The sequence below is a fragment of the Marmota flaviventris genome, chromosome 4 (genome assembly GCF_047511675.1).
Source record: "Marmota flaviventris isolate mMarFla1 chromosome 4, mMarFla1.hap1, whole genome shotgun sequence".
Classification (NCBI taxonomy): domain Eukaryota; kingdom Metazoa; phylum Chordata; class Mammalia; order Rodentia; family Sciuridae; genus Marmota; species Marmota flaviventris.
Genome location: NC_092501.1, coordinates 9,522,366 through 9,544,814, shown reverse-complemented (window position 1 = coordinate 9,544,814; position 22,449 = coordinate 9,522,366). Strand labels below are relative to the sequence as shown.

At 39.8% G+C, this 22,449-nt stretch overlaps 1 protein-coding gene across 6 annotated transcripts in view; it reads right to left on the bottom strand.

Moving 5' to 3' along the window:
- Positions 1-4,270: 4,270 nt before the first annotated feature.
- Ate1 (arginyltransferase 1) overlaps positions 4,271-22,449 on the bottom strand; it is a 145,430-nt gene continuing 127,251 nt past the window's right edge. For all 6 annotated transcript variants that reach the window (XM_027929968.2, XM_027929973.2, XM_027929972.2 and 3 more), the window contains one exon: positions 4,271-5,052. In XM_027929968.2, coding sequence (XP_027785769.2) covers positions 4,874-5,052 — 179 coding nt within the window. In that variant the 3' untranslated portion in view covers positions 4,271-4,873. The remainder of the gene's footprint in view (positions 5,053-22,449) is intronic.

The window sequence follows — 22,449 nt, the reverse complement described above, 5'->3', positions numbered from 1 at the left end:
ATTCTTTTTTCTTTCTTTCTTTTTAACCAGCACTTTAATTTAGAATTGTCTCTTCATAATACAGAAGAGATGAATTGAGAACACCAAGCTATATGTGTCAAGATTATTTTGGAACTCTAAAAGGCTAAGAATTTGGGAAATAATATATTCAGCAACTTTAAGTTTTGGTCTAATTGAAATAGTTAATGAGAATATTTTCTGAATAGGACAGAAGATACCAACTCTGACAACTACAGAATATAAAAGTCCAAATTAGATTCTCAATGTATGCTAACAATTGAAAAGCTCAAATAGATTAATGACAGTGATATGGGCATCCACATTTTTCAGTAAACCCAATTTAAAGATCCCTGTTTTCTAAAGAAGCAGTAATTCAGACCCTTAATTTGTTTCAAATAACAATTTTTATTTATTTTATTATTATTATTATTTTGTGGTGCTGGGGACCAAACCCAGGGCCCTGTGCATGGGAGAAAAGCAGTCCTACCAACTGAGCTGTATCTCCAGCCCCTAAAATAACCTTCTTTTAAACAAGACATTTCATTAGAAATTTTAGAGGTAGGCAAACTTAGAAACAGTATTATAGGCCTCCCAGAAAATAGCTAGCAGAAGAGAGGAGGGGCTCCAAGTCTCAAAAGCTCCAAGTTTTCTGAACCTTCAGGTAAAGAGGAAATTCCTGCTATCCAGTGGGAGGGAAAGGGGCTGGGCAATGAGGGGTGAGAATGATTTCGCCAAGCGTCTTGCCTTGTGTGGCTGCTGTAACAGAACACAACAGACTGGAGGCTTAAAGAGGTAAGCAGCTTAAATTTCTCAGAGCACGGGAGGATGGACGTTCAAGATTAAGGTGCTGCAGTCTGGTGAGGGCCCATTTTCAGGTTCAAGAGACTTCTTGCTGGGTCCCACATGATGGAAGGGGCAAGGAAGCTCTCCAAGGCCCCTTTTATAAGGGGTCTAATCCCATTTACGGGGCTCTGCCCTTGTTACCTAATTACCTCCCATAGCCCCTACCTTCTAAAACCACCACAGTAGAGGTAAAGATTTCAATTCTGTATATGAATTCTGGAGGGGCTCAGATATTCAGTTCTGGGCACCAAGTACTACAAAGAACTGATTAAAACAACTGGTCATGCTGGTGAAATGCAATTCCCACCACTCCTAAGGAGGGCCAGAGTCGTCAGCCCTCTTTCCCAATGACAACAGGCACTCTGGGATATTGTGCAGGCATCACAATGGCTATACACTTCCTCATTTATTTTCACGTTCACAATATATTAAGATGTCACTATGAATTAAGCGGATGAAAAGTATGAACAATATACATGGTATGATCCCTTTTTCTTCAAAAATAAAACAAGACATAGACATGTATTAAGTAGAAAACCGTTTGAAAGAATATACACCATAAATGGTGGTCAGTAGTAGTTAGTGATGGGAATAAAAATGATTTCATTTTATTATTCTTTCCTATGGCATCGGAGTGCTTTCTGGTGAACAGGGTCCATTTTGAATCTGAAAAACAATAAAGCTATTTCCATTCTGGAAAAAAAAAATTCAGTTGGAATTAAAACTAATATCTAAGTCACTTAAAAATCAGGTTATTAATAAAGTGATATAATAAAGTGTTGTAATAAACAACCTATTGGGGTCCTCATTATAAAAAGTCAAAACACTAGTAAATGTGTTCCACCTATATGCTGTGGACTATGAAGAACAATTTACCTATGCTTTTGTTTATGAGACATTTTTTAAAACTTCTCTGTCAACTAAACTTTAGAAAATTATAATGGATATGGATAAATCCATCTGGTTAAAACAAAACAAAACACCTAGGTCCTAATTTATCTTGGGGAAATCCAGATATTTTGCTTAAAGTGAGATTTACTTTATTCCTGAGAAAGGAATCCACCATACTTTGATTTAGGTAATGAAATAGTCTGGAACTCCAATTACTGAAAATTACATTTTATAATTCATATAGCCAATACATTACCTCCGTTGTCTGTGTATGTTCTCTGCAGGCAAAATGTAGTCAAGATTTTAAAAAATGAAAACATGTTTTTTAAGTAAAGAAAAGTACCACTGCACATAGAAACAGCTTTATTTTTTCCACTCAAGCTTTATCAAATGGATTGTTCAAAAAGCATATACATGAGCAAAAATATCACATGCAATCAAAATTGTTTTGCCTTACAGTCACTGGTTTTCTGTAGGAAAAGAACACTCATTTGAATAACTTGTAATTCAAATATTTCCCAACTGTTTCCACTTCATTTCTTTCCTTTTTAACTTAGCAACAATAGATACATTTTAGTTAACTGTTCATATTCTCTTTTATTCATATTGAAATAATACAATGTCTAAAAAAATCAAACCATTTTTTATTCAGAAATACGGAAAGGTTCTTTTGCATAATAGGCTCTGATATATTAAGAAATCAAATGAAACTATTAATTGCAAAACGGATGAGAAGTATAAGCTAGAAAACAAACAGTAATAATTTCTTTCCTAAATAAATTCAATCAAATGAATAATATATTCATCTGATAACAATTGCTACCTTTAGAATACAAAAAGTGCTCAGATTACATTTAACAAGAAAATGAAAATCTCATAGAACTGAAATATTTTCAATAATGCTAGTGGCATGGGGAATTGAAATTGTAACTCTGCTCCCAAGGCAGGAGGCAGGTGTGAATTTATCTGAAATCGGGACACTAAAACACTATGACTGTAAATGATACCCACTATTTTGGCAAGGTTCACCTGTGTCTTCCTTTAGATGAAAGCCATCAACATAAAAGCAGGCCTCTAGGCTGCTCCTCAACTGACATGGCAGGGTCACTTCCCTCAACGGTCCTTTCCTAGCCCACCACCACCATTTGCTCAGTGAGGCTTCAAAACCACCAGCCTGTGCCTTGGAGACTCCAGGACTCCTGGGTCGAGCACATTCTCCTCTCTCAAAACACATACTCATCGATGCAGCAACCAAGTAGAAGCATTTTTAAGCCTATGTCTCTCTGAAGCTAACTTAGAACACCAGGCAGGCAGGGTGCAATCTGATCTGGAAATTTCTCTCACATTTCAGACATATCCCTAAATTATTACTCTTGAACCAAAACTGCATGTAGACCATAATTTTATTTATATAAATAGGTATGTATGTGTGTACAGCGGACTTCTTTTTCTTTCTCTGGGTATGGCAGAATTTTAGATTACTTTTACTTTCTTTCTTTTCCTCAATATATTAATTGCTTACAGTATCATTTCTATTTTTAAGAGATCCATATAGTAAAGATATCTTCATTTTAGAGGGAAAAGAAAAAAAGTTCTACTAATTCTGAATGTAGTTCCACCGCAGTCTCTAAAATGCTTTTGGAAGCTATTTTGTGGATCAAATTTTCAGAAGAAGGTAGAATTTTTGTGATCAGAGAAAATGGCTTTCTTCAGTCCACCATCTCCAGTTAGCAAGGTACTCAAGAAACAGCAGTTTGAACTCTTTCTCTCTCTCTCTCTCTCTCTCTCACACACACACACACACACACACGTACAATTTACATGGATACTGAATTTGTAGACATTTGATTTTTAAAACCCTTGTTTTGTGATCTTTTTATTCTAACTACCTGAAGGTTACTGTTCAAGGTTTTGTTGAAATTCAGTGCATCTTGGGAGAAAAATTTAAAATCAGTAATGAGATTCAAGCTACTAAGTTTTATTGCATGGCTTTTTAAAAGATCAATCAATAGAAAACAGAAAAATGGACAAAATGGGGACTGAAAAAGGTTGGGTGGCAGAGCAACTGGCAAAAGAGTGACCAGCTGAGAGAGTGTCCAGGAAACAGCCCTCCCTGTCCATCGTGTTTCAAGGAACTACCTCCATTCTTCTCCTGTGCCCAGCCCAGTGCCCACCACCTGTACAGCAGGCATCTGCTGAATGGGTGGAGGCTCAACAAGAGTGAGAGGGAAAGAGGGGCTTCCCTCTGCTCTGAAGTACCAAGGGCAGTACCCATTCTCCATTCTCAATCAAAGGGCCAGAAAAGGAGCACAGAGGTCAGAGTGACTCCTGGTGATTAAAAGTGATCTGTGGAATAGTTATGAAAGTAATCAGATATTAACCAGTCATCAATAACCAAAGATAAGTGTCCTGAGTTCTAAGGATGGAAAATTAGTGCCTATTTCCTTTGGATGAGGCTTAGAATCAAGGCAGGAGTTAAATTTCTTTAAATACTCTGTTTCTTAGATTTTTAGAAATAAAGCAAATAATATATCACTAAGGTAATTACATATTTTATTGTCCAAACTTCTCAGAGTAAAAGAGAACAAGTAACAATTATTCTAGGGAAAAAATTATGCCAAGATGACAGACGAACAGGACCAATTAGAACATGAGATCTCGCACAGGTCTGCGTTTCCCCTTTCAGCTTCTGCTGGGCCCCACAAGTAGAGGCTGGCAGTCATTGTACACTGAACACTGAGTGACAGCACGTTCTACTCTCCAGAGAGAAAACATTTTCCACCTTCCTCCCACACTTAAGGCTCCCCCATCATAAATGCCACTGGATCCGAGGAAAGAGAAGTTGGAATTTCTCTATCCGAACACAAACGGCACAAGGGTGACTGAATCACTTCCCACAATGTTAATTACCGAAGTTGAGCATATTTTGCTCAAGAAACAAACTTACAAAATGAAAAACCCCAATTATGAGGCTAGGTCATAACTTATTTTCAAAATCTTTATATTAACTATGAGATTCTCACAAATACGTTGCCACAAAATATTTTAGAAAAGCCACAAGATAGACAAAATGGGAAAGTCTGGTTCCGGACGACAGCAGGTGTCCTGCAGCTCAGGCACCCAGGCAGGTGTGCGGCCCTCAGCTTCTGAACAGGAGCATCCTCTCAGCGCACGCCTGCCCCACCAGGCTCGCGTACTGCAGCACCGCAGCCTCCTCGCTGGGGTCCTTCTGGCTTTTCTTGTAAACACCGTAAGGCATGATGGCTTTCTTGTGGAACACCTGCAGTCGGTCGGGCTCCTTGCTGCGACCCTCATCCACTGCAACGACAGAGAGTGCAGGTTAAAAGCAGCCACATATCAGCTGTGCTCCTTTCCCAAGTTCAAAGTTGGAATACACAGCCAGGTGCCGGCAGGCCCTCCCTGATGCCAGGGGATGCAGCACTGACACACAGACTAACTCCAATGAATGACAAGGCTGTCCCAAAGACAATGGAGGTCCTCCAGGGTGACAGCTAAAATGTCAGGGAGAGACAGTTCTTTGTGTAACTGAAAAACAGGCCTTCTACACCTCCGTGGTTTCCTGGGGACCGAACCCAGGGCCCTGTGCACGCACCTCCAGCATAGTCCCAGAGTGGTCTTAAATCTGCTGAGCCTCTCCCTGGGGTCAACACACTGTCCTACTTGTCATGGGTACTCCTGTGCCCCTGGGAGGGCCGGTTCTCATGGCTTCTGTGGAAGACACCAGGGGCTGCTGCTGTCCCCCTTCCTCTCATCCTCTAGTCTGGATCAGGCACACAGGCCATGCGGGGGGAAACCTGCTCCCCAGGCTTCCCTGCAGCTGGATGGCCTGATGACCAAGTGCTGGCCAATGTGGTTATACAAGTGAAAATGTTTTGAGGGAGTTTCAAGAAATCTTACAAAAAATAGTAGCTGGCCTACACCTTTTGACTCTTTCATTTTTTAACCTTTCCTTCAGCCTGTATCCTGGAACACAGACGTAACGGCAGGAATCCTAACTTCTCTTCTGCCTTAAAGCTGGAGGCTAAGAGCTCCAAGGCAGAAGTTATCCTTGGTTTAGCAAAACAGAAGCTAGAAGCTGGGTAACACAGGATGTCTTGGAACAAAAGTGGCATGCCATCCCTGGGCTACCTATATTCAGGTGCTTATTAAAAAAAAAAAAAAAAAAAAAATCAGGAGGGTGTAGTCACACATGCCTGCAATCCCAGCTACACAGGATGCTGAAGGAGGAGGATCACAAGTGCAAGTTCAAGGCCAACCTTGGGAACTAAGTGAAATCTGTCTCAAAATAAAATTTTAAGAAAAGGCCAGTAATGTAGCTCCATGGTTTTTAGCATGTGCAAAACCTTGGTTTTAATCATAGTACAGCAGAAAAAAAAAAAAATCTGTAAACTATCTTATTTCAGCCAACAGTATTTTAGGTTTTTATAATTAGAGTTCTTCCTAACCCTAATATGAAGAAAAACTTACAATATCCACTAAAATGTGTAGTGTGTGTTTGTGTGTGTGTGTGTGTGTGTTACTAGAGATTAAACCCAGGGCCTCGCACGTGCTAAGCAGGTGTCCTACCAGGGAGTCTGATCCATACTACTTCTAAAATTTTTATTTTGAGAAAGGGTCTTGCTAAGTTGCCAAGCTGGCCTAGAATTTGTAATCTTCCTACCACAGCCTCCCATGTAGCTCAGATTACTGCACCAAGATTAAAATATTAAAAAAAAAGAAATCATTGATTCAGCAAGTCTACTTTCTAAGCTTGACTTCATTTGGAATCATCCAAGGAACTTTTAAAAAATACCAACATATCTCTGGATCCCCTCACCAGAGGTGCTGATTTAAAGAATAGTCTCAGTGGAACTTGAATATCAGTGTTTTTTTTTACACTCATTTTCAAGTTAGTTGAGAAGCACTGTCCTTCAGAAATACCCACCCAAGTGTGTCTATGTGTGAGGATGCTCCCAACAGCACTCTGAAACCTGGCAACTTCTCAAAGTCCAGCAGTGAGGCCCTGGTTAAGAGCTGAGGTGCACCCACTAATGGAACATTACCCAGCTATTAAAGAGAACAGAAGACAGACTAAGGAGAAAAAAAAAAAAAAGTAGGCACAGAACAATAATTTCTTTTAATTAAAAGCTTAGTGCTGGCAGAGTGTCACTTATCCAAAATGCTTGGATACAGAAATGTTTCAGATTCTGTAATTTGGAATATTCTGCATATACATAATGAGCTATTTTAGGGAAAAACAAAACATGAAATTCATTTATACTTCATAAACATAGCCTGAAAATAACTTTACACAGTATTTTTAGTGTGATGTCTGGGTTTTGACTGACCTGTCACAAGATCAGGTGTTGGATTTGTAACAGAAGTAACAACTTTTAAAAATTTATTCTTTTTCAACTATTGTATTAATCAGGAGAAATCTTCCCAGATCAGCTGCACAAGAGACCAAGTCAGGCCTTCCCATACAGCACCACCCTTTATGAATGTTGAGAGCCTGTAGCAGGAAACTCAAGTTAGGCAGGTATGACTGGTCCAAAAGATACAACATGTTGGAGAAGTCCACATTCCTCCACTTAGAACCAGCCTGGGAGGGCATGATGACCAAGAGAAAGGACACCAAGGGCTGGCCAGAGATCCCCATGTCCATAAGACCTAGTGCCAGAGCAGTGTCCGAGTTTCACGTTGGGCTGGGACATAGTCAAAGAAGATCAAGGGAGTGGACTGGCCAGAGGTGGCCTTCTGAGTCTGCTGTCTCCTCCTGGCCTGCCTGCTTCAGCCTGCTCTGCAGGAGGTTAGCTCTGCAGGTCAGTCCAGCCAGCGCTGGGGACCGTGCTCGAGGGCCGTTCACCCTGAAACTCTCTCCTTGGTTCTGCTTTTTGGTAGCAGCTGCAGCTGCTTTGAAAGGGCCCTTTCTCTCCAGCCTGGCTGGCAGTGGCCTCCTGTAGTTGCTACCCTTCAGGTCACTTCTCAAGACTGTCAGCAACACCACTGCTCATTACCAACAATCCCCTGCATTATATTTTCTTCACTGTAAATACTTGAAGTAGTTTTGGGGTTTTGGTTAGAGCCTGATACTCATGCCAATTTCAAAATATGTTTTGTTTCTTACAAATTGCTTTATTATCCAACTGAAGCAGAAAACCCATGTACTTTACAGCAATTAAATATTTAACATCCACCAGGTCAGCACATCCTCCCAGGTGCTGTGGTTTGAATACAGTTTGTCCCCTCCAAAACACAGACTAACACCAACCCTCCTGAGAGGGATTAGGAGGGGAAATGCAATCCAACTAAGGTGTTCAGAGGTGGAGCCCTTGGGAGGTGCTTAGGGACAGACAGGGTCATCAGGCTGGGGTCCCCAGGATTGAGTGCTGGTGGTTTTTACAAGAAGTGGGAGAGACCAGAGGCCACACTTGCACCCCCCTGGTCTCTTGCAACATGATGCTATGCGCTACTGCAGGAGCCGCCACCAACCAGCCTCCTCCAGAAGCAGCCTACTGACCTCGGACTTCCAGAACCTAGAGCCCAAATAAACCTCTTTTCTCTATGACTCTATGACTTATCAGGTCTGTGGTATTGTTATCAGCAACTGAAAAACTAAGATACCAAGGTTTAATGACAAAGGAAAGGGCACACCCTGGTTGCTGCTATCAACTTCGATTTTAATGTATGCTCTGCCACAGGGATAAACTTCTTCCTGATCACCTGCCTCTAAATGTTTCTAGCTAGAAAAAGGCAAATTCAGAACCTGATCCAAATAGAAAAGCAAGGATCAGAGAGAAAAGCAGGGAAAGAACATGAGCAAAATAATCCCAAATCTTTTAAATGTAAAACTTTGGATTTTTAAAATTTGAGTTTGTCGTGTTTGGATAAGAGGTGTCCCCAGAAAACTCAAGTGAAACAGTGCAGGGATGTCCAGAGGTGAGATGACTAGGTTAGGGGAGCTGGGATCTACTCAGTGGATTCATCCATCTGACAGATGAGTAACTTGAGTGAATAATGTGGTGAGTAGAGGGAGCCGGGCATGGCTGCAGCAAGCAGGTCACTGGGGCCTGCCCCTGCCCTGGGGATTGTGTTATCCCAGGCTCCTTGCACCACAGCTCTCCCTCTGCTTCCTGACTGCCACGAGCTGACAGCTTCCCTCCACCAAGCCCTTCTGCCATGATGCTCTGCCTCACGTTGGGCCCAGAGCTACAGAATTGGATGACTGTGGACTGAATCTCTAAAACCATGAGCCAAAATAAATTTCTCCTCCTCTGAGTTGTTCCTCCTAGGTCTTCTAGTCATGAAAAGCTGACTTAAAACAGTTTTAAAAGCATGCCTATATTAAAGTTAAACCTTCATCCTAAATCATCTAAAATAATTTAGAACAGACAGACATACTTTACGAACCAAACAAAACACCTAGCAAATAAAAAAGTGATATTTGATGTTACCTTATTTTATCTAGAATGGTATACTACCCTCCAATTTTTATTCTTTCCCCTACAACATATAAACATAAAATGTAGAACTGGAGGGGGGGACTATCACTACTATAATTTACACTAACTTTTAAAAATTGTATTCTATGTTGGAAAGTAGAAATTTTATTGCTTCATTTCTCAAAATATGAATTTTGATTCATTGACTGAGATCACATGACAAGTTCTAAAATTATATATATAGGTCACATTTTTGGGAACCTATAATATCTTAAGTTTTGGTTACCGTATACACCCAAGAAAGTCTCCTAAACTTCTAAACTAATTCACAGCATTTTTACAGAGATTTGTGGCACAGAAATTAATCAAGCTCTTTCTACTTAGTTCTTTTTACTGCAAATAATTTTGAGGTCTGGAGTGATTCAGTAACAATGGAGTCAATACGTGGTGTAATTAAAGCAGATGCTAGCAAGTTACTAACTTTTTTTTTTCTTTTTTAGAGAGAGAGAATTTTAATATTTATTTTTTAGTTTTCGGCGGACACAACATCTTTGTTTGTACGTGGTGCTGAGGATGGAACCTGGGCCGCACACATGCCAGGCGAGAGCGCTACCGCTTGAGCCACATCCCCAGCCCAAGTTACTTCTTAACATCAAATATAATTATAAAAAAAGTAGTACTAATAAATTTTAAAATCCTTTCCTCATTCTCTTTAATACTAATGTATCCAAGTCATTTGGAAACCCAGATATATTTAGTTTTAGTGTTCAGATATTTCAGAAGCTTGTGGGATTGTTATTGGCCTTATTTAACATTCCTAATAATGTAGTACTGACTCTATCAACAATGAACCAAATTGTGTTGAGACTTACATTTTTTATTAATTTACTGAAATACAAATTAATTTCTTAATTGTCCCAATTCTTTAGTTTTCCCATTATTACACTTTGAGCAAAAAAAGGGCACTGAACACTTGGGATCTCAGGTGCTGCCCACATCTGTCAGGTCCCACCAGGACCTTCCTCCACACCTAACAGCTGACTGGATTCCCGCTCAGGACGCGCAGTGCACTGCTTCGCACCTTCACAAGACCCAGGTCAGATAACATCGTAATTCTCCAGTCACATAATTTAAACTTAACTTGCACATTCTCTTAGGAGTAATTTTTTCGACCAAGAAGGCATATTTGTCAGCTGTTAATACATAAACAAATGACTCGTTTTAGTTTCCTTTTAGTATTCTTTTTCCTTAAAAAACTTAAATTACAAGGCAAGCTTGGAAAGTAAACTTAAAATTCTGCCTGCCCAAAGAACAACGATGTCCATCTAAAACTGCCAACTGTTTTAAAAAAAAAGAGAACACAGTCAACAAGACACACAGTAACAGAAACCAAAGAAATTCATGTTTTTAAAAAACTTGCCATTTCAATAAATTAAACAAACTCAATAAATTATCTGGGAATTAGTTATCAATGAATTAATGAATATTCAATAATAACCACATTAGTTTTTTACATCTTTTCAAACAATAAAAGTGGTGCTTGTTATAAAATTCAAATAACACAAAAATAAACAGTGGACTGACACCCGCCCCACGTGGGATCCTTGCTCCTAGGTTTTTCTCCTGGCTTCCCCAAACCCCTTCCCAGCTACCAGGTTCTAACAATTTCACAAGATGCATTTAAATATTCAAAGACAACTGGGATCACATTCTAGCCATATTTTACCACAGAAAATCAAACCAAATCACCTGTTGGTATAATGTACCAACTTCAGGAACCACTGTTATCATTATCGACTTAGACATGTTTCTGTTTCCTGGTTTAACCATTTGTGGTTTATGATCGCTTAGTTACATTCTCAATGACGGCAGATTCTAATTCTTGGCATATACTATGCAGTTAATATTAAAACCAATTCAAAACCTAAACAAAAATAAATCCTACCAGATACTTAAAACATTGAAAATAAATTATGATTTGTTTTCCAAAGGAAAAAGATATATTTCAAATCCTCACAATCCCCTTGTATAATCCTCTTGTATGGCTTCCAAATGTCACAATGCTTATAGACAAAAATCTACAGACTAAACCAATACAGCACAACAGGCCTTTTCTTTAGGGGACCTTGGGTTATAGAAAAACAAGCCATTTTGAGATGAAAGATAATTGCCAGCTTACTGAGATGTCTTATAAATGTGTTCCAACAAGAACTTCTTCCACTTCTTCTCTCCCAATGCATCACAATTTAATTTCATAAAATAAAAACCAGAGGCAATCCTGCAAACTCATCTCTGAGATGAGCATTTGATCACTACTGATAAAAACATGCTGTCAACTCTATGATATTTTAATCTTCAAGAAAAACTCTGGGGGCAGCAAGTGCTTGATCACCCACCCCCAGCTTTTTACTCACAAGAGAGGAACTGTGTGCATCACAGGTGCTTTCAAAGCAAAAGAATCTAGAGATCAAAGCTTCGCTTCTCCTTCTTATGGGGATTTAACTCATTTGTTATTCTTAAAGAGACTTCAGAATTTGCCAGGCTTTTCCAAAAATGATCAAGTAGTCTATTTTTTTTTTACTTCATTATTTACTGTTACAAAATTATGAAAACAAGTTACTCACTTTATTGTTTCTAATGAAGACAGCTGTGTAAATGGCAGACACAACTAAATATAATTGGGCAACACTGATAAAGAAAATTTAAACAAATGTGTGACAGGGAGAAAGACTTAGCAAAAGCTCAACTTTGAAGTTACAGTCAAATACAACTCAGAATCTTTTATAGTGAGAGGAGAGGTGAGCAAGTGTTTTAATCATTCTGAGGCCGCGGGGGAAGAGGAAGACTTTGGGACAGGACAGCACAGGGCTAGGCGAGGGGAAGCCCAGCAGTCACCTCAGCAGTAACTAAGCTCAGCCAGCTGCTTCTTTGAGTACATCTGGTGAGAGGCTCAAAAATTACTTTGGGAATCTATCCCAGAGAATATAATACATCTTCATATTCTGTAAGGAATACTGTTGTTAGTAGTTTCAATTGAAATACTTTTTATATAAAAACGAAAACTTAAGACAAATCTGAACTTTGCTTCTTTGTAAAAGAATGGCTTTACTGAGCTATAACTGAGATATCGTGCACGCCACCCACTTCAGGTACACCCATCGATGGTTTCTAGCGTATGTTAAGTTGTACTATCCAACTCATCAATTAGACCATTTCATCCACTGAGAAGTAAACTCTGTTAGCTGCCAACACATGGAAGAAACCGCAGGGCGGTTTTCCACAGGGCCTCGTCACCCTGCATCCCCACCAGGGCAGGCATGGCTCGCTTTCTCCACATCCTCAGCTGTCCTAGTGGGTACGAAGTAGCATCTCACTGTGGCTTTGATGTGCATTTCTCTAGTGGCTAATGATGTCAAGCATCTTTTCATGCGCTTGTTCATTCATTCATCTTCTTCAAAAGAAATGTCTATTCAAATCATTTGCCGGCTTTTAAATCTAGCTGCCTTTTTATTGACTTTTAAGAGTTCTTCAAATTTTCTGGATATTAGATCCTTATCATATACAGGATTTGCTAACACACTCTCCTTCTCTGTGGACTGTCTTTTTACTTTCTTGCTGGTGTCTTTGGAAGTATGAAGTTCAATTTATCTATTTCTTTTTCTTTCTTGTGCTTGGGGTGTCATACTTAAGAAACTATGCCTAACGCAAGGTCATGAAGAATTACTCAAACGTGTTGTTTCCCAAGCACTTTATAGTTTTACCTCTTACACTTAGATCCAATGCATTTTAAGTGAATTTTTGTAGATGGTAATGAAATAGGAGACTAATTTCATTTTTTCCCCCTGCAATTGGGTGTCCAGAATAAGTGGTTGAAAAGGCTATTCTTTCCCGCACTGACTTGTCTGGGCTTCCTTCTGGGAAATCAACTGACCATAAACATGAGGGTTTGTTTCTGAATTCTCACTCTATCTGTATGCCAGAACCACAAAGTCTTGAGTTTATTCTGAAGAGTATACACACATGACATTCTACAAAAGGCAAAATTATATGGACAGTAAAAGGCTCAGTGATTGACAGAGGATGGAGAAGGGAAATGGGGGGATGAATGGGTGGAACACAGAGGACATTTTTAGGACAGTGATACTAATTTGTATTATACGTATCATACATGTCAAAACTCCACAGAATGTACAATACAAATGCAAACTATGGCTTTTATTTAATAATGGATCAATACTGGCCTATCAATCATAAAAAACTGTATAAAATATTAATTCAAGGGGAGGCTGGAGGGCATATTACAACTCTGAACTTTCTGATCAACTTTTCTGTAAACCTAAAATTGCTAAAAATAGTTCCCAAACCTCCGGTCTGTTTGTGGCCTGAGTCCAAGTACCAATGAATGGATGAATGAATGAATGAATGAAAATGCACGCTGTCAGCAACGGGGGAACCTGGGGGTGAGACGCAGAGAATACTAAGACTGGCAATTCTCCTGTAAATCTACAGCTATATAACCCATTTTAAAAAAGAATGAGGAAGTTCATAGGGAATGATTTGCAAGATACCTTAATTTTAATGTAAAAAGTCACAGATTATTTAGGTTGATTTTATTTACATAGTTTATATAAACAATATGGTTTTTTAAATGACACACAGAAAAAGATCCCCCAGCCTCCCTATCAAACTCCAGCAGTGCCTGCCTAGCAGAGCAGGGGAGCAGAGGCCTGTGCCGGGTGCACCTGCCCCAGATGAGCTGAAGGAGCTTCACTTTCCACCTTGGATTTTTAATAACAGCAAGCACGTGTCAATCATGTGTTGTTTCTAGTACTTACATAAAAAGCAGCAGTGGGGAGAACTGAAATACTGGAGAGTAAACACAGAAGGTCCAGTCCAGGTGAGTGATAACAGCTACTGCTCATTTGAGCACCTATCAGTCAAAACAGTGGGACTGTTTTGAGAACAACTCAGAATTCCCATTTCTGTCAGCCCCTCTTTAAAGGGAGGGCTGCCTTGCCCACTTGCTGCTGCAGACCAGAGTTGGGCAGAAAAAGCTGGCAGGGTGCTGCCAACTGTGCTCCCTCAGCTCACTTCCTGCTAGAGACAGTCAGGAGGGGACTTGTGAGTGTGTGGCGTCCAGAGACAGTGCCACTGCATGGACCTGCTTCTCCACAAGAGGTTGCCTCGCAAGGCTCATCTATCCTTCAGGACAAATGAACTGCCTAGAAGACAGCTCTGCCAGACTCAAGGGGAAACAGAGTATACACAGCAAGCTCAGTTCCAGGGCACTGACACCCCGCCTCTAGAAATGCAGGCTCAGATACACTGCAGAACTTTGAGAATATCACAGAGAGAGACAGACACATAGTGATGTGGACAAAATCCTCACCATGCAGGTGTCATATTGAAAACCTCTAAATAAATAAATAAATAAATAAAATCAGTGCATGAATCTAAGGGTCTGTTAATTTATTGCCACTTGGCTTTTAAAATGATGCCTTCAAGAGAGTTATTAAAAAAACAAACAAAAAAAAAAAAAAAACCAAGAATGTGGCAGGGGAACTGCCATATTGCCTCGTACCGTAGGCCATTTTCTGCTTTTCCCACTAGTCCTTGGGAATACAGAGTAACACTCCAGCAAGCCTGGGTGAGAGTGCAAATGAGGGCAGACACACAAGCTCAGCAGTCACGTCACATCCTAGCACGATTATGTCTGACTCACTATTGTTGTATTAGAAATTAGCAGGCTTCCACTGGATTTCACTTATAATTTGATAAAGTGAATTTATGGAGTCTAAAAACCTAACAGATTAACAATAGATGAGAGAGAGAGGAAGAGAAGGAAGGAGATAGGTTAGAATATCTAAACCTTAGGGGAAGGGACTGTCACAGTGGTATTCCACATTATAACAGTGCTTTGTTCCTACAACAGCTTTGCTCTTTTCTTTCTATTTTTGCAGGGGTAAGGCTTAACCCCAGGCCCTGTACATGCTAGGAAAGTGCTCTACCACTGAGCTATATCCGCAGCCCTACTTTTACTCTTTTAAAATCTGGTTTTCTTTTCTGAATTTTTAAATCTAGCCCTGATTATTACCATTTTAAATTTAATATGGTAACAAAAGAGTAATACAAATAAATCTTTCATAAAATGTGAATCATATTTTATAAGATTTGATTTTTACTAACAATTCAGATTTTTTTAAATTGCTGATTTATTACGTTAACCACCTGTAATGTGTTTAATATCTTCATGGCATAGTCAGAAATGCACAGCTAAAACAAGAGTGACAGTTTCCACGTTCCGAAAAAATTAGCTCTTCAGGGTTTTGTTTTTGTTTTTTTAACTTAAGAAACCATACAACAAGAGGGCTTTCATTTGCAGAAAGATGAAGTTGAACTACTTTTCTCCATTCTCTCCACTAAGTATAATAAAAATCCTGGAACTATCTATAAAACAAACCTAAGAAAACTCTGACAGGTGAGAGGAGGCAGCGGCCCAGTCAGTGACCCTGGCCCAGAGCTAAACTCCCTGCCCTTCCTTTTTGCCTCATCTATGTCAGGCCAGAAACCAGAGATGCTTCCAACCCTGAAGACTAACACAGAGACCCCCAAAAGTCCTAGGAAAAGCTGGCTTCCTCCAAATAAAACAGCCTCTATTTTATCCATGGCAATTAGCAGTGATCTCAAAAAAAGACTTTGAAAGTATGTTAAATGAGTAAGTAAATAATGGTCTAAAATTTCTTGCACAAAAAAATATCCAAGACCTAAAGCAAAAATAGTATTTAAGAGCTGGGGATATAGCTCAGGGGTAAACACTTGCCCAACACACAGGAGGCCCTGGGTTCAATGCCTAGTACCACTAAAAAAAGGGGAGGGGGGCATCTAAGTTTACAAAACAATTTTTTTCTTTTCTCTCTCTCTCTCTTTTTTTTTTAGTATCAGGGATTGAACCCAGAGCAACTTAACCACTGAGCCACATCCTCAGCCCTTTTCATATTTTTAATTTTGGGACAGGGTCTCACTAAGTACTGGAGAGTAAACACGAAGGTCCAGTCCAGGTGAGTGATAAGGTTGCTAAGGTTGGATTTGAACTTGTGATCCCCTGCCGCAGTCTGGCTGGGCACAATTCAGAAGCCACTTGTCAAGAGAAACGAACTTTATTTTTAGAACCACACAGCCAAACAAAACAGCTCCTCAGGAAAACCTTCAGAGCCCAACTGCCACCACTGGCATCCCACAAGCCTCTCCACCTCCCCCACTCCTCCTGCTCTTGAGGCCGATTGGCTGGGTCACATGGGCGGAGTCAAAAAAAAAGTCCCCCAATGAGCAGCTCCGTAGTCTGAAAGGGCAGGGAAACAGCCCAATGAGCATCACCGCAGAGGAGCCAATCAGCTAGAAGTTGCTGGGGCAGCTGTGAGCCAATCATCAGCTGGCAGTCTGAAAGTTTGCTGGGGCCCTTTCGGCTGTGGCTCTCAACAATCCCCTGCTTCAACCTCCCAAGCTGCTGGGAATACAGGCATGTGCCACCACACTTGGCAACAAAACAAATTTTTAAATAAAGAAACATTTAGGGGACTGGGGCTGTGGCTCAGTGGTAGAACACTTGCCTGGCATGTGTGAAGCCCTGGGTTCGATCCTCAGCACCACATATAAATAAACAAATAAAGTGAAAAATCCATTGGCAAATTAAAAAAAAAAAATTTAAAAAAGAAACATTTAACATAAACAAATGAAATCAAGGCTTTCAGGGGAAAAAAGAAAAAAACAGGTAAGAAACAACAAAAAACACCAAATTAGAGGCTTCAGAAACTATCACAAAAAGCTGAAGTAAGTAAAGTTGAAGTCATACACAATTATCTCTACTATAAATTGTAACGTTTTAAGCACCAAAAGGACAACAATCTGCTGGTTTCAGCTGCAGAACTATGTCTGCTACAAACATAGGTACTGCTCATCAGGAAACAAAGGTCAGAGGGAGGCCCTCCTCCAACCAGAGTCACCAGCTGTTATCTTAGGATCCTAAAGATTCTTCACACCTAATACATGAAATGTTTTATTTTTAACCCAAACAATGGTAGGAGTACAAAAGTCCAAGGTAATGTTTCCAAGATCTTTCACTTGCACAAATCAAGAGAAAATGTAACTCTCATCTTTTAAAAAATGCACATATTTTATATTTCCATTAATTTCTACCTGCTCTTAACAATTTAGAGACTAAAATGAAATGAACAAAATAGCTCAATACTTGAAAACAATGAGCAACAGGGAAAACACAGAGACATTCATTTTATGATGTGGTTAGTGTCAATTCAAAGCATATGCAGTGTATCATCTCAGTAACCCCCTCGTCTCCCAGCCTTCTTTTCTTCTGATAATGAGGAGTGAACTCCTTGCATACGCCAGACAAGCACTGTGCTATAGTCTCAGCCCTTTTGCTAATTTTGAGGCAGGATTTCACTAAGTTGTCCAGGCAGGCCTCAAACTTGTGATCCTCCTGCCTCAGCCTCCTGAGGAGCTGGAATTATGGTGGGATTAGTTGGCAACTAATTTATTTCTTGAAGCTATATTTGTTAACTTAGTTTCTTCCCCTTATTATGACCACTTACAAGTGTTTTTTTTTTTTTTTTTTAAATACAGGAAAACCCCCTGACATCTGTAAGAACAATACTCTGTTTGCCATTTATCATTCTACAGGTGGGTGACCTTCGCTACCTGATGGCAGCCTCTGACAGTGGGATCCGAATTTGACACTTCTGGAGGCCCCAAATCCCAGACACCACACTCCCTAGACACTGGGGACACAGAGACATGTATGACAGAGGGCTGAGCAGCACCTAATACAGCTGTGGTTCATGCCGAATGTCTTTAGTCTCACGTTCCTCAGAGACAAGCAAAAGAAGGCATCTTTAGAGCCAACCTCCCTCCTGTTATCAAGTTTTCTATTAATTAGTACCACCACATGTTTATTACTCAATGTCTGAATTCTCAAGTTAAATCATTCTTGGATTACTTCCCCTTATTTTATATAAATGTTGAAATTAATCAGATCACAATAGATTTATATTATGCTGTGTTGATCCATTCTTAGACTAAGAATGGTATTATCTAAAATCTTCACTAATTAACCACAAAAAATGTTAAAAGGTGATGCTAATGCAATCAATCCATCACAGAAGCCCCCAGCTTACTTGGAGTGAAAGCCCCTGTTCTCATGCTTGCATATTCTGGGCCAGTCTCCAGACAGGCAAGAATTCTAGAAACCAAGACACTTTGGGCTCTACACCCAGGCTCCAGATCTTTCATAACTGGTAAAGCTCAGGTGATGACTTGTATAAAGAGGGTAATTTGAGCCAACCGTAGATCATAGCCAAAGTCTACTGCTTGAGAAGATTTGCAGATGCTTTTGAGACAGCCATGGACTACCAACTGCTCTGCTACTGTCCCCCAAATATGATTGTTAGTCCTAAATTCATACACATTACCAACTAAAAGTCTTGACTCTGTTATTGTTGAATGTGAGGCTAAAACACACAATAGAGTCTGTAAAGCCAACAGCTCTCTCCAAGGTGAAGAATAGGAAGTGTGGCAGAGGAGCAGCCTACCACGCTTCCTCTGGTGATGGACCAGAAGATACTCCTCAGCCCTCTGCTAGCCACGGAGGCTTGGTCTTGCTGGCCCCTCCCACCTCTTTTGGGTGCTGTAGTCTGAGTGGTTGTGTTCCTTGTACTTCAGAGGTTCTACTGCACCTTCAATTCACTTTTGAGGCGGAATCTGTTACCTGCCAATTCAAATCTCCCCAAATGAGCTAAGGCTCTGGTTTTCATTTTCATTTCAATACACAATACACTACATTTTCCATGCCTACTTTGAAGCAAAATCTTTTAAAACTAAAAGGTTCAGGGGGAATTATCAGAAGAATATTGATCCCCTCCCTTGTCATTCAATGAGCAAGATCACCAGAAACTGAGTTGGTCAAGACAAAATGTGTCATCGATATGGAGGACCACTGGACAAAGACAGTAGTAGAGAAGAACCTGTCTTCACAGTTCTCAGCTCCTGACTCACTCACAGGTCCCTCGGAGCCAAGGCTTTCTGGAGTAAATTCCAGCTTGTCGGAGTTTAAAATACATCTTAAAAGATTCTACACCCAGGCACTTCTTTGGGGTCTTAAAACTGCTACTTTATGTGACACAAATCTATAGAAGCTGAAGGCAGTGCTATTCAGTTCTTTTAATCCAAATATGATTCTGTTAAACATTTTTTAAAAGATCTCTAATTATACCTCCAGTGAATTTTGAAAAACAAAATATAAATTAAGGATTGTGATTAAAAAACAAGCAACACAGTGCTACAAAGCACAGCTTTCTTCACCTCTCCTCCCTCCCTCCCTGAAATAGCACTATTTGTTTCCAAAATGGCTTTCACCATGTGTAGTTAGAAAAGAAATGGCTCTAGTTTGCAGTACAAAGTCAGGACTATGCTCCAAAAGCAAACTCCAGCACCACTGGCACATTCAAAAAATACAAATGAACTAAGTGGCTCCTACTTTTTCATGCATTCTTGAATGCGATTTGATGTTTTAAGAAAAACATGTTCAAAACCTCATTTTAAAAATGAAGCTACACAGCAAAAGAACTTTTGTTTTCACAAAGGATTTATAATAATGGATTTAACAACAGGACATTAAAATACAGTTCAATTTATAGTCATGAGATCGCATACAACCTTTAGTTTATCACACATCTAATCCCCACCCTCCTAATACTCTCTAACTTCAAAGCCTGCATAGGTCAAGGTCAGAAAATTAAGCAATGTCATTAACCTGAAAAATTTTTTTTTGTTTTATTCAGAGGTTTGAGGAATGAAGTGGCATTAATTTAAAATGAAGATCAAAGCTGGCATATAAGGAATAATTTGCTTTGAATTTATAAGGCCAACAGAGATGGCAGGTGAGAAAAATACCAATGAGAAAGCTCCAATGGCACCAGTACTGTACAGAGCTCCGTGGTCGACTTCCAGGACACTCTGGGGCAGTTGCCACACTTCAGAACTCACTCTTGCGAAGAGACAGAAACCTTCTTTACTGAGAACACTTGGCTCTAAATGTGAAGTTAGAATTCAAGCCTTGAAACCTCAGCTCCTGCTGCTGTCACATCAAAGAGACGATCAATTCAGTGTACAATGCAGTGAGCCAAAAAGAGGGAAAAAAATTATTTAAAATTTCCCTAATGCATCTAAATAATGTTTATTTAGACTAAAATATTTCCAAAATGCATCTGTGACTACATAATAATGTAAATGGGCATGATACTTTGGCTTAGAGTTTGCCAAGTGTAAGTCTATCAGGTCACCCCTTTCTCCAAGGCCCACACAGATAAACCTAGACACTTGGCAGACAAAAGAAGGTACCTTGCAAAGAAGGCAAAAGCAAGGAGTTATTTTAAAACTACTGTGTAAGTTTGCTAAAACACAGATGATACCCAATGGTACTGTATAATACTATCTAACAGAATTTTGTTTAGTTTTGGACAGTTAAACATAGATCTAGACATGATCTTTAGATGTATTTGATTAGTATGATTACAAAATTAGTCCCAAGTAAAATGTACAAAATGTTAACATCTGACCCATTTTGATTTTATTTTTTGGACTGGGGATTGAACCCAGGAACATTTACCACCGAGATATATTCCCAGGTTTTATTTTTAAATAGGGTCTTACTAGGTTGCTGATGGTCTAAGTTGTTAAGGCTGGCCCCCAAATTTGTGATCCATCTGGGCATGGTGACACACATCTGTAATCCCAGAGACTTCTGAGGATCACAAGGTCAAAGCCAGTCTCAGCAACTTAGCAAGGACCTAAGAAATTTAGCAAGACTCTGTCTCAAAAAAAAAAAAAAAAAAAAAAAGGAGAAAAAAGGAGACCTGCTAGCCACAAACCTGGAAAAGCAAAGCAGTCTTACTCTTCAACCTAGAGGGTTCCAACTTTACCACTTTTTCCTTACTTACTGCAAAAACTTTGGTTTTTGATGAGCACACTCATTATTTCAAACTCTTGAACTTCATCAATGCAGACTCACAATGCCAATCTAGAGCTGTCCACAGCCATCTAGGGCAGTAGCTAGTCCACAGCCACTAGAGACAGCAACGTGGCACTCAGTCCCTTCCTTGGTCTGACCTTGGCTTTCAGGTCCAGGTGGAGGTAGGCATCACATGAAGACAGGCTCTGTCACTTGGTCCTTCCAGGGACAGGAGAACTCTAACAGTCCACCCATCTCAACCCCCTTCTGTTTCCTATCAGCTGTCTGCCTCACAAATACTACCACAGGGTCTGTGAGAAGGATGAACCAAGATGCCACATAACACACATTTAGCAAAAATGCCTGGACTAATGAATGCTAATCATAGTAATCCCTGCTGCCAGTACTCGGTCTGGTAAAGCAGAGCCAGAGCCAGAGCCAGAGCTGGAGCGAGTCCCCACCTTTGCTATTCTCCTAGACTGGTGCTTTCAAACTGTGGTGGTAGTGATTATAGAATTTATGTAATGGATTGTGACCAGCATTTCTTTAAAAATAAAAACTAGAACAGATTACAAAATGTCGGAATGCATCACATGTGAAGGGTTAGCACTGTTTGACAGCATTTATTTTATATACTGGGTTCTGAATCACACTGTAAAGTGCATTTGTTACTGGGGCTTTATGGTCAGAAGTTTGAAAAATACTATCCTGCACGACATGACATCACTTAAATCTGCAACTTGGGCCTTCTGATCACCCAGTGATGAGAAGGAGAAGGTGGGTGAAAGGGATCAGGGAAGTTAGCTTCAGCAGAAGGGAAAATATTACAATTTGGTACATATTCAGCTGGGCGCTGTAGGGTCAAACATCTGTGTTTACACAATGCATTCTAGCCTTTGAGTCTCACAAAAAGTCTTAACAATTCAGAGGTCACAAAACATAACAGGACATTAACTTCAGGTAGTAGTCCAAGTTCTCCAGTTCACAGATGATGAAACTGGGGCTGAGAATTTGTCTATCAGAAGTCACAAAGCTGGTGAGTGAAGAATTAGAAAAACTTGTCTTTAGGTTGCTAGTTTATATATCAAAATTAGTTACTCAGAATGTTCCAGGTACCTGCTATTTTATAGTAATGGTTAAGTTTAGGTATTAATGTTATGATGAATAGAATAATTTTGGAAGTTGTGAATGAATAGTCAGGAAACACCATGAGAGGTAGCCAAAATTCAAATAATAGAATTCTAATATCCCTAA